Genomic DNA, 12,152 nt, shown 5'->3' with positions numbered 1-12,152 from the left:
ATTTCTCTTTGTGCCACAGCCACCCTGAAGCATTTTACTGTTGTGAGCAGAGATTCAGGAACAGGTGCTTTGCAATGCATACTGCTTTGCTGATGCCCAAGTGATTAGATTGATTATATAGTTTCAGTGGGCCCTCTTTTGTCTTCTTTCAAGGTTTTGGTTTCATTAGTATTGCAGTTGTTGTCTGTTGTCTGCCTTGTTAGCTGACATTTATTTATTTATATCAATTGTTGCATCAACTACCTGGTAATATACAGAAGCAAACATCTTAATGCTTTAACTTTATTCAAATGAATAACAATTGTTGACTAAGCAGTACTAGTTTGGTTTTGTATATTGTGTTTTTATTATCAAGATTGCCAGTCACTTCTTTAACATTTCTGCCTGTTATTTGTCACTCTTGTTCAGGTGGCTGGTTTTGTACAGCGTCTCCCTGGCTGCAAGGATCAGGCTGCGCTCTTCCGACAAGAGGTAAGTCAATCCTGTCTGTGTATGTCGCTCTTAATAGTGGGCTGCAGCACCTTGCTGTTTATATCTGATGTTCCAAGAGTTGGCCCTTAAAACATTTGTGGGGTCACTGATGAAACAACCCTATGCATCTAAATGAGCCACAATCAGTTCTAAGAAAAATTGCATTCTGCGGCTTGTTCACCTGTTAAGCAATTTGCATATTCTTGTTTACAAATGTCGCTCTAATAATCCACATAATTCTACTCCCATAATCACTGGAGGGAGGCACTGTATAGAACACTGTAGAGCTGCTCCTAACTATTGGAAATCTTAGTCAGTCACTCATTGTGTGAAGTAGTATGTATAGCTTCATATTGTATACAACAATGCAGAAATATACATTACTGCTCTCAGTCAAGAGCTCATCTTTATCACTGTGAATATTGGTGAGTATATAGATGACATATTTTAAAACTGAAACTTCTAGAAAGTCCTTTACAATGTAGAAAAGAGCCTATGGAATAAAATTAGGCCTTCATCTATAAAATAAATAAATAAGAAGAAATCATGTGTGTATGGAGCTGGGTAGTTCTAAAATTTTTAATGCTATTTTAGCTGGATTCTAAATATGTCTCCAGTCTTAGCCACTCATGAGTTGGGATTCCAATCAAATCTAAAATGTGAGCCCTTGCAGCCTATATTTTGCATCTGGCATGAAGCTGATAAATTTCTCATCACAATGTCAGCTATGGCTAAAGTTAAACCTATTTTAAAAGTCTGCCAGACTGTGGCTAGAAATAAGATATAGGTGGCAAAATTGCTGAACTCTGCTGTAATATTAGCAGCAAGTGAGTTGCCACAACTCCCAATGTTTAGATTGGGAGTTGATTGCAGCCTAGGCAGTAGTCTGGATCGTGTGTTTTAACATTCATTATAAGTGTTAGTTACTAAACGAGACAGCTGAAATGAAAACAAATTGTGTATACTGTCCTAAAAGAAAGCCAAGTGGATTGGGCAAATCTCCAAGTGAGCAACGGGTGGATAATGACACTTGGATGGCATTCAACAGAGCTTCCTCTAAAACAGAATGACTTGGTAGTTATTAGAAATTAAGAAAATTAGAGATTGTACTTGATGGACGAAAGCCTTCTTGCATTGTTTTCTCAACTTGTTTAATATTTGGTCTGTAATTTGTTTTGAGATTGTAATATATCTCAGGAATTAGCATGTTTTTCAGCCCACTCTGAAGGGACTTTTGTGTGCTTTCTTCCCATTTCTAGAAATCAATTTAGCTACTTGTAGATTTTAACTTCCTAATGCAGAGAAGAACCTTTTCATCAATTTGTGCAAAGCTTTAATCCTTTTTAAATACATTTGCATAAGCTGTCATTTTAGGGCACTGCGCCCTTGATCCTCAGTACCGTATTTTTCCGTGTATAAGACACCCTCGTGTATAAGACGCCCCCCATTTTTCTAACCCAAAATTAAGAAATCTAAGTGGGGCTTAGCAAGTGTAGGGGGAAAGGGATCAAAGCACTACAGGATCACTTTGATCCCTGCTTTCTCCCATCGTGCTAAGACCCATGGGACTTAGCAAAAGGAGGGGGAAAGGGATCAAAGCAATTCCGTGACTGTATGATCATTTTGATCCCTTTCCTCCTTACACAGCCATGGGATTGCTTTGATCCTTTCCCCCTCCTTTTGCTAAACCCCATGGGATTTAGTAAACAGAGAGAAAAGCAGGGATCAAAGCCATCCTGCAGTGATTTGATCCCTGCTTTCCTTTTGCTAAGGCTTAGCAAGTGGAGGGGAAAGCAGGGATCAAAGCCCTGCAGGATCAGTTTGATCCCTGCATTCTCCTCCACTTGTTTTTTCTCTCCTCAGCTTACCTCTGTGTATAAGACCACCCTCAATTTTCAGTCTAAAGATTTTAGACAAAAGTATAGTTTTATACGTGGAAAAATACGGTATATTTTAGCTGCAGTTGGTTCCATTCATATACAGTCTACAACATAAAAATACTATATGTCCATAACTGAACATTAAAATGCACTCCATCGATTTAAAATTTAGAGCTTTTTGAGCGTAATGTTTACCAACTTGGATGTAAAAGAAAAAATTTAGTGAAGAAGGATATCCTTATAACAAGCTTGATCCTCCAAGTTGTTTGCCAGTCAGATAGATGGGGCAACACTGATCATTCATTGAATCATAGAATAATGAAGTTGGAAGGGGCCTATAAGACCATCAAGTCAAACCTCCCGCTCAATGCAGGAATACAAATCAAAGGATATCTGCCAGGTGGTTGTCTATATTACTCTTGAATGCCTCCAGTGCTGGAACATTCACCACTTCTCGAAGTAATTTCTTCCATTGCTGTACTGCTCCCTTCAGTCCTGTTCCTGCCTGTCTTCTCATAAGCTGCATTCTGAGCAAAGCTCCAATGTGTCTATCCAATTTTTCTCTCTCCCCTATTTTTTAAAATCTATCTCCTCTCTGACTCGTTGCTCTCTTATTATTACGCTCCTCTTCATGGCTCACCATTGAACTTTGACTATGTCTGAGGTATCAGTAGGGGGATAATCCCACTTTTTGGGGTGGGGATGTAATATTTGGAGAAGACCCCATTGGTCCAAACTATTGCAGTCAAGGATGACACTGTTAATCAGAAGGAGTCAGGCCCTTTAAGGTAAAATCGGATATGCCTGCCTTTATCTATTCTTACTCATACTGAGACAATCTGAGGATGCAACCGAGGCAGCTTCAATCTCTACTAGAGAAGTAGAGTTGGATTCAGGGGGCCCAGAACTGGGAAATTCTCTACTGCTCCCCTCCCCTAAATAATTGACAGCTTGTTCCTGTATCCAGAGCTTATCTGGTGGAGAAAATGTTTCATTACTAAGGAGGCAAGCAATGCATAGTCCCCACAGGAATACAGGGACTCTTTGGTTAGCACAGAGATCCCTCCCTCACCCCTGGAGAAAAGGGTGTGACTTAGTCATAGGTGTCTTCCTATCCCAGTCAGACCAAGTAACTTATGGGGAAAGCTGGGCAGAAAACCAAGAGGGACCCTTCCTCTTGCACAGTCCAGAACTACACAATTAGGGATATAGCAGAAACTGAAAACAAATCAGGGAGTGGTTGCCATTTTATTACTTCAGTACAGGAAAAGGATTTGGGAGCAGGCACCACCTTAAGGAAGGGGGAAAGTAGATCACTACGGAAAAACCTCTGTATCTGCAGGATCAGTATCCACTATTTCACTTACCCAAGGTCTGAAAATATTAAAAGTATTAAAAGAAAAATCATAGAAATCTCTCTCTACGGATGAAGTGACCAGACCTGGTCACCAGAGGGAGACAGAGACCGTGCTAATCACGGTGTTTACTGTTGAAATTGCTTTTTTATAATACATGTTTTTCAGTATCCAGAGATTTGGAAGGCTTTCATTCTTGCTCTCAGAAAAATAAGGGACAACTGTTAAAGAACGAGGGGCAAGCAGAGGGTGATTCGTCTTCACCATCACCCTCAAGACTGTTCAGTCATGAGGATTTTTCCGTTTTGTTGTAAGACGTCACAGAGGTTCCTATCTTCTTTCTACCAGTGCAAGGTGAAATGGCGGTGAACTTTTTTGGCCATAAGCGCAGCCTAACTGACTCTTACAAAAATAATGATTCTGATACACATCTTCAGATTCACATGAACTGCTAGAAGTGTGGAAAAGTATGTCAGAGTTGTTTCTGTGAGATACAAAGACCCTGATCTATATCCTGATCCTAGATACCGATCCCTATCTGTCACAATTTACATTCTAGGCAACTTTCTTAACAACTATACATTAAGAAACATGCCAGTCCACATCACAAGTGTGCAGTTGGTATACTTCTGTTGAAGTAGTCATATGCCAAGATTGGAATGAGTTTTTAAACAGTGGAGGAGTTGTATGAATTCCGTTTTCCACTTGCTCTGGTACTCAACAATATGCAGATAAAAATGTTTTGTCCCTTGACCTGGCCAGCGTTCCCTTTGCTCTGTATATCAATTACTGGGAACAAAAGGGGAAGAATGTTGTTTTGTACTTGTATTTATGGGATTTCTATAGGCAGCTGCTGGCCACAATGCCAATAGAATGCTGCTTTGACCCAGTAGGGTTCTTCTTATATTTTTATATCTTTATCTTATGCACTGACAGGACTTTAGAAGAACTGTTTTAATCTTATTCTTTTGGCTGTTAGGAAACAATTTTACAGCTTCCCTTACTTTAAGCCTGGTCTCGCAGGAAATGCAGTGGTTTTATTCTTTGGAGATTCCATTCATTCAGGACCCCTGATTTTCTCATTAGTTCCCCTTGAAGGAGTAGTAATGGATATGAGCAGCTGTTGCCACAGCATAATGCAGCCAAGTAATTTCCACAGTGAGAGCTGCTGAAGAAAATTAAGGGACAAGCTAACTTATAATTATGCATTGTTAAGTCAATTCTGACTTTTGGCAACCCTTGCCAAGGTTTAGTACATACAAAAGTACTCAGAAATTGTTTACCAGTCCCTTCTTCTGATAGTGTCCTACAACTGCAACTTGTCCAAAGCTAGGTCCTTTAAAATTAACATGGTAAGGGATGATGTTAAGACTGCTTCAACAAGACTGCTTTCAAAAAGGAGGAGGAAAAAGCAATAGAGCATACAAAATTTTCTTAGATGTCTCTTCTGATTATTAGAGAGGAGCATGAACCACCACCACCCCAGCTTGGTGGTTCATACCATTTCGTCCTTTGATCAAACAGGTGTTTGCGGTTCCGAGCCCTGCCTCCTCTGATGGGCATCCACTAAGAGGCAGCACCCCAGCTTCTGTGACCCAGCACCTCCAGGAGTTCTCTCCTGATGATCCTAAACATAAACCAATGCTTTATATTGGGTTGAGCCATTGCTATATCTAGCCCAGTATTGTCTATTCACAGAAAACAGCTCTCTAGGGTTCCAGATAGAGAGAGGTATTTTCTAGCCCTTCTGTTTGAGATCCTTGTTATTGAAAATGCAAGAACTGAACTTCATGTAACCAAACCATGTGATATATTATTACTCAGCTATATTTCCTCTAAACTATTGTAAACTTAACTATTGTAAACTTTTAAAGTAAATGTTTCAGGTCACACCTTTGAAGTCTATGAGTTTGTGCTGAGCTTAAAGGGCAAAACATATTGGCAGATGTTATTTGGAAAAAGGGTATGCTAATAGGATATCTGTGCCATCAGTTGCCATGTCTCCTTTTTTTACTGTCTGGTTTTAAATGCACAGAAGCTGGATTGTCCCAACCATCACACTGACACCACATTTTTCTGTTTTCACCCTGCAGCAGATTGATGGCGAAGCCTTCCTCCTCCTGAACCAGTCAGACATTGTTAAAATCCTCAGTATCAAACTGGGGCCTGCACTGAAAATTTACAATGCCATCCTTATGTTCAAGACTGCAGAAGAAGACTGAGACAGCTCCTTTAGGACCAGACTGGGCAAAGAGGTCAAAGCTAGAACAAATTGGAAGCAGAAAGCCCAGCTACACTTTTACTGAATAAGTTATGAACTTGGAAAGGCAGCGAGTGGCCTAATCGCATTTCAGGCTGTCTTGAGCTGAACCTGCTGAAAGGACCCTGAAGAAGTACCGTCCCTTCTGCCACCTGGAATGGATGTGGTGGCTTCCCTTCTAGGAAGAGATAATTATTTTTCCCTTAATTGTATTTGCATATGGTTATATTGATCTTTTGTGAAGATCTTGACAATGCCTCCAGTTATAAGAGGAATCCTGGGTATTGCTGTTGGTAGGAAGCCAAACTGAAGCAAAGTGACTTACGTGTTGAGAGTGCCTGAAACTGAATCCAAGCTATCACTGTTGTGCTTTGATGGCTTCTGTATGCACAGAACATAGAACTGAGGCTTAAGCGGACAAGGGGAAGGAGAAATTCCTCAAAGCAGTGCAGTTGAATTCCTTATCAAACACCTTTATTTTGTCGGAATAGTTTTAAATCCTTATCTTTTTATTTTCTTACAGCTGTTGAAATACTGTCAGCATTTCTTGAGTTTGGGTCAGTGGCAGGAATGACAGCTACCTCCACCTTCAGGTGATTGTGTCTGCCTTGCAAGCTATGGAAATGTATAGTTTAGGAGTTGGAATTAAAATAGATTTAAAAGAAGACACCAGAGATGTTTTTTATCAAAGGAAGACTAATAGTTTGGGCAAAGGAGTAGAGTAACAAGATTCTGTCTGTGTTAAAAAAGATGGTAGTGCTTCCATCATCTTCCAGTTCAGATCAAGATCAGATTGGGTAGATGGAAGCCTACCCAGTTCTGTCAGGGTTTTTTTTGGGGGGGGGGGATAATTGGTGGGGCAGTGGCAGCATAATGTGCTACCAGTCACAGTATTTGTTAAAATTACAGCTGGTTTGTGCATCTGTATAACTTGCTTGGCTCTCTCATAGTTTTAAGGAGATGAGTGTTCAGTATATGAGCTAACTACTGCTGCCTTTTGTCCACCATTTTTTTCAGTAGCAATTACAGAGACACTTCTAAGCCCCTGTTGAAATTAAATAAATGGAGGCAGCAGTATGGAATTAGGTGTTTCACACCTGGGACCCCACATTTCTGCTGTGGAGTGCAATATGAAGCTAATATGCTCAATTATTGAAACAGTTTGCCTTTGTTTTGATCAGAAATTGCTATTTTTTGTCTTTAGAACAGTATTTACCTGATTTACTATGCAGCGAACCATCTTGTGGGAACTTCTGCTGAAACATGGTGTGATATTTGGCTGGATGGAAGAAGGTAGAAGGGGAAGTGCAGGATACCACACCTGTTGAAAGAAAGGAAACTAATACAAATCTTGTATAGGAAAGATCCTGCCTTGGGATACAGTCACACACTTATTTTCTTTTCAGTAGCGGGGGAACATATTATTAACTTTGTCACATAACCTCTTCCTCTTGCATGCACATCAGAGCAAACACTTTACAATGTTTAGTATCCGACAAACAGGAGTCCCTTGAAGAATACTTCACAAAATCAATCCAAATTGACTCTTTATTTAACATAAAGCAATTAATTGTATTAGTTGGTGTTTTATCAGAAATGGGTGAAAAGGGTAGTTCTAAAAAGATATGAAGGATAGTACTCTCTTAATGTGATCTGTCATGGTCAGGAAATATGTGAGCCAAAAAGTACACAGTTTTATTGTTGGTCAGTGGCAGTATGTCCTCTTTAATTAATTGCCTCTTAACTTATATCATAAATAAATAGGAGACACTACAGTGAACAATGGTTTTGGGCTTCCAGTTACATCTCCTTCACAACCATCTTCTTATTGCTGATATACCTATTTTTTAACAGTCTCCATAACCTTTCTAAATTCAAGGTGACATAAAACTTGTAAATAGCACACAATCTCTGCTGCTGAGTCTGAACAGTATTGAATAAATCTGCCAAGGCAATATGTCCTATGGTTTTCTATTTTTGTATAAGAAGTTAAGGAGTTTAAGCCTTTGCAGAGAAGAGCCATCACTGAAGGAGGGCGATAGGGGAAATCTTTGTTAAAACTTGAGTGTTAACAGAAAATGGGATGCCACAGAGAATTTGATACAGCTTTATGGTGCTGGGTAAGAGAAGTATTTAAATATACATTTCTAATGTGAAAGGAGACAGTAATTGCCAAAGGGAATATTCATCTCATTTTTTCCTGCATTTGAGGATGAACAACAGTCACCTTCTCTGTAGGGGAAAATACTGTTAAGCAATTGAAGTGGCATATATGCAAAGTAGAACTGAGAACAGCACATTTGTACATTGAAATAATCCAGGACTTCCATTTGTTACAAAACCAAACATGGAAGTATCGGGGGGGGGGGGGGGCGGTGTCTCCTAAATTTATTAGCTGACTCTCAGGAAAGCTTCACACATTGTGGTTTCTAAACACAGGAAGATCCCCACAGGTCACTTGGTGTCACTTGGAAGTATTTGTTACTCAGAAAAATAAGGATTTGTGAATCTGCTTCCCAGCAGATCTGACGATGCTGTCCTATTTTGTAAAGCAAGAAGAAGATAGCCACTTTATATATCAGCATGTCATCTGCATTAATTCCTGACTGGACAAATCTAGTCAGATGTAATGCAGACACATAGCAAGGAACCAATGACCAAAGATGGGTAATTCTCAGAATATCTCAGTTCCCAGAGTATCCCATCCAGCACAGGTTGGAGTATTTTAGGAGTTACAATCCAAAAAATAACTTCTGTCACATTTGCTAATAGACATATTCCAAAAACTTAATATGCAAAAATGTCCCAATTTCTGTAAGGCTGAGGAGCCAAGTGCCATATTTATCTCTTTCAATTTTTGGGGTACATCCTGTCTCCCTTTGCAGCTATGCTGATGAAATCTCATCAGTGCAGCTTCATAAATCCCAAAAGCGAATCCAGGTTTTATAGCAACTGACTGCTAACCTGTACATCCTAAAATTATTGTTGAGTTTATAAAGAAAACAGTGAAGGCATAAATATATTTAAGGAGTGAATGCAACAGATACACTTTAGCTGTAAAGTTAGACTAAACAGGGGGAGGATATTGGTTACTGGAGCCTTACATGTAGGAAGAGAAAGAGAAAACATGAAACATGCAATAAAGGGCAATTACAAAGCAGGATGGGGAGTAAAAGGTAAAGAAAAATGAAAGCCAAGTCAGATGATCAATATATTTGCAAATGGTGACAATCCAAAGAATCGATTTTTAAATGCCAGTGTCTTATTGCCGATTTATATTTGCATAAGGAAAATTGTGTTAGTCTTGAGGACAATTTACCACTTGGTAATAAGATGTGCATTGCGTTCCCGGATACATGCTCAATTGAGCAACCACACTCAGCCTGAAGAGCAGCAGTTGGCTATCAAGGCTTGATGCAGTTTCCATGACACAAGTGTAAACCAACAGCTGGTTTCTGACCATTATTTTGCATTGGCTGTACTCTGTTGTTTGTCCTAATTCTGCAAAATTAGGCTTCCAGTGTGCTAGTTACTTCTTGCAGAATTAGACTTCCAAATCATTCTTAGATTTTTCCATATCTTTATATAATTGAATTAACCTAAATCATTGCTTTAACATTTTAGGCTCAATATCTTTTCTGGCAGCACTTCACTAGTACAAGGTAGATTTTACAGTGCAGAAGATCCCATATCCCAAAAGTCACAGCATTGAGGAAACACAGCTTCATTCTTTGGTGCAGTAAACTTACAGCACAAGAACTGATTATTTGTTCCTTGTACCAGTTTTCCCCCAGGTCACTGCAATCATATCCATTAATAATTTGTTCAGTTTCCCCCATAATATAGGTTTAGATTGCGCATCTGAAGCTCATTACACATTGGAAGAAATCAGAAGTGTGGGGATAAGATTAGAAGGAGCTGTTTTGAAAAACGAGTGCTGCTTGATCCAAAGATTTCATGTTGGTTGGAATGCATGTTTTAAGGAACATTCATTTGTATTTGTTTCAATGTATTAGCCCTAATGTCTGTCATTAAGTTGTGTAGTATAGGGAGTGTTCTTTATAAACCAACAAGATAGTCTCAATTTTAAAACTGTGTACCATTTAGGTATTACATCTTGCCTTCCTAGCGTTCTTTTAGAAAGCCAAGTTTGGCTTATCCCCATCTACTCCTTTCCTTTCCCTCTCAGCACAGAATCTTAGTTAAAAATGTCCATGCCATCTCAAACTATCATCCTTATAATCCGACAGTAGTAGATTTCAGCTCTGAGTAATGAATTATATTAGGAGCTGTACAGAAGCATTCAGTGGCAGTGATAGCCGACTCACTACAAGCAAAGAAAAAACTCAGCCCTGGGGATAAGTGAATTTGGCTGCAAGATTTCCTGTGTGCTGCCCTGGTAAAGGATTTATGCCAGATAAAGCTTTAAAGTTTTTGACATTTGCTCCATCATGTGACAATGAGCACATTTATTTTTGAAATGTCCTATTACTTGAATTAGAGATGCGTGCAAAGCAGGGAAGCTCTTGGTGAGACTTTGATTTTCAGTGTTTGAAATTATTTTGCTATTTTCCTACCAACTTTTTTAAAAAAGGCTTTGTAAATGTTTGCTGTTTTATCACTTATGCTGTGCTCTGAAGATGTGAATAAAACATGTTGTTTCAAAGTGACAGTTTTGACTAGGTTTGCTATGTGAACTTCTCTTGTCTTTCTTTTTCTAGACCCAGGGATTTTTGTGTGCAAAGAAATTTGCTCTTTTGCCTTGTGTTATTTTCCTCTCATGTTAGATTCAAAAGGTACAAGTGTTCCTAGACAGAGAAGACAGTGTTGTACCTGCCTGCGGTTATGAGAATGAAGGAAGTGGCAAACCTAATCGAGCACTAACATGGCTTGAATACGCAGGGATTCAGAATGGTTTCAGTTTTTCCCATATTCAGTTTTAATTCTCATAGCAAGTATGAAGAAATGAATTACTCATCTCTTTCACTATTAACTACACAGTGCAGCTTTTCTTCCGTTGGACAATAGGTATAGTTGTGGTTTGCTTAAATGAAGGGTGGGGGACTTACAGGGCATCTCCCTGAGCCCATCATCCCATTCTAAGTAGGACTGTGGTTCCCCAGCATACTTACAATGGCACCCAACATACCTTCCAAAACTGAAAATAGCAGAATATCGTAACAAGGGTAACTACCTTCATATCCTCCATTTTAATAATTACCAACATAGGCTTGTTTCTATATGCTATTCCTTCCCCACCTTTTTCTCTCTTCAGTTACCTATTATTTGCTGATTCAATCTCCAGGACAGTGTGACTCATTTTAAGACCAAAAAAAAAAAAAAAAATGCTGTCATCTTACAAGACCATTATTAAAAGTGCACATCAAGAATAGTGGTGTTTGGAATGGCAGATGGTACACTACATGGCCCGGGGATGCTAGTGAGTCCTTAAAGCATGACAAAACTACTCATCACTCCCCTTACAAGGCACTAAGGGACGTTCTGAGCTTTTGCAGGGCTCGAGGGACTACGTGTCCATATAAAAATGGTGGGTTACCTTTATTTAGTCCACATTATCTCCCAAGTGCCCTCATTGCTAGCATGCAGCCCACAATGTGTTAGCGACGACACAAATAACCCATTTGCACAGACCTTTCGCCTCCCTCTCTTTCCCACTGCGTAAGCAGCAGCACAAAAGAAACTGCTTTTCCAGGAATTGATCCTGCCTAGTACTTAGAGGGATTTGGTTTAGATTATACCTGAGTAGCCCAGTGGTTTTTCCTACTCTCTTCAGTTTAAGCTTGAATTTTGCTATGAGAAGCTGATGATCAGAGCCACAATCAGCTCCAGGTCTTGTTTTTGCTGACTGTATAGAGCTTCTCCATCTTTGGCTGCAGAGAATATAATCAATCTGATTATGGTATTGCCCATCTGGTGATTTCCATGTGTAGAGTCGCCTCTTGTGTTGTTGGAAAAGAGTGTTAGTGATGACTGTTACATACAGCACTGATGTTACCTGTCTGTCATGGGTTTGGAGGGAAAGTTCCATCCTATGGGGAGTGGAAGGCGGGACATCAGGAGGAGGGGCTGTACTGTATAAATATGTGAAGCGTGTGAGGAGATGCTAGGAGATGCTGAGAGACACTGGGTTGTGACGAAGCAGCAGCTGGGAAGAAGAAGCTGTTG

General features: G+C 39.6%; 1 protein-coding gene across 5 annotated transcripts in view; it reads left to right on the top strand.

Moving 5' to 3' along the window:
- LOC110082283 (lethal(3)malignant brain tumor-like protein 4) overlaps positions 1-10,636 on the top strand; it is a 70,318-nt gene extending 59,682 nt beyond the window's left edge. For 3 of the 5 annotated variants that reach the window (XM_078380183.1, XM_078380186.1, XM_078380185.1), the window contains 2 exons: positions 409-471; positions 5,800-9,158. In XM_078380183.1, the coding sequence (XP_078236309.1) occupies positions 409-471; positions 5,800-5,928 (192 nt within the window). In that variant the 3' untranslated portion in view covers positions 5,929-9,158. Of the gene's footprint in view, positions 1-408; positions 472-5,799 lie in introns of all 5 variants that reach the window. The other 2 variants (XM_078380184.1, XM_078380187.1) reach the window with 1 other exon arrangement.
- Positions 10,637-12,152: the final 1,516 nt, after the last annotated feature.

This window comes from Pogona vitticeps, chromosome 9, assembly GCF_051106095.1.
Source record: "Pogona vitticeps strain Pit_001003342236 chromosome 9, PviZW2.1, whole genome shotgun sequence".
Classification (NCBI taxonomy): Eukaryota; Metazoa; Chordata; class Lepidosauria; order Squamata; family Agamidae; genus Pogona; species Pogona vitticeps.
The sequence above is the reverse complement of the archived record's forward strand: the minus strand, read 5'-3'. Positions and strand labels throughout refer to the sequence as shown.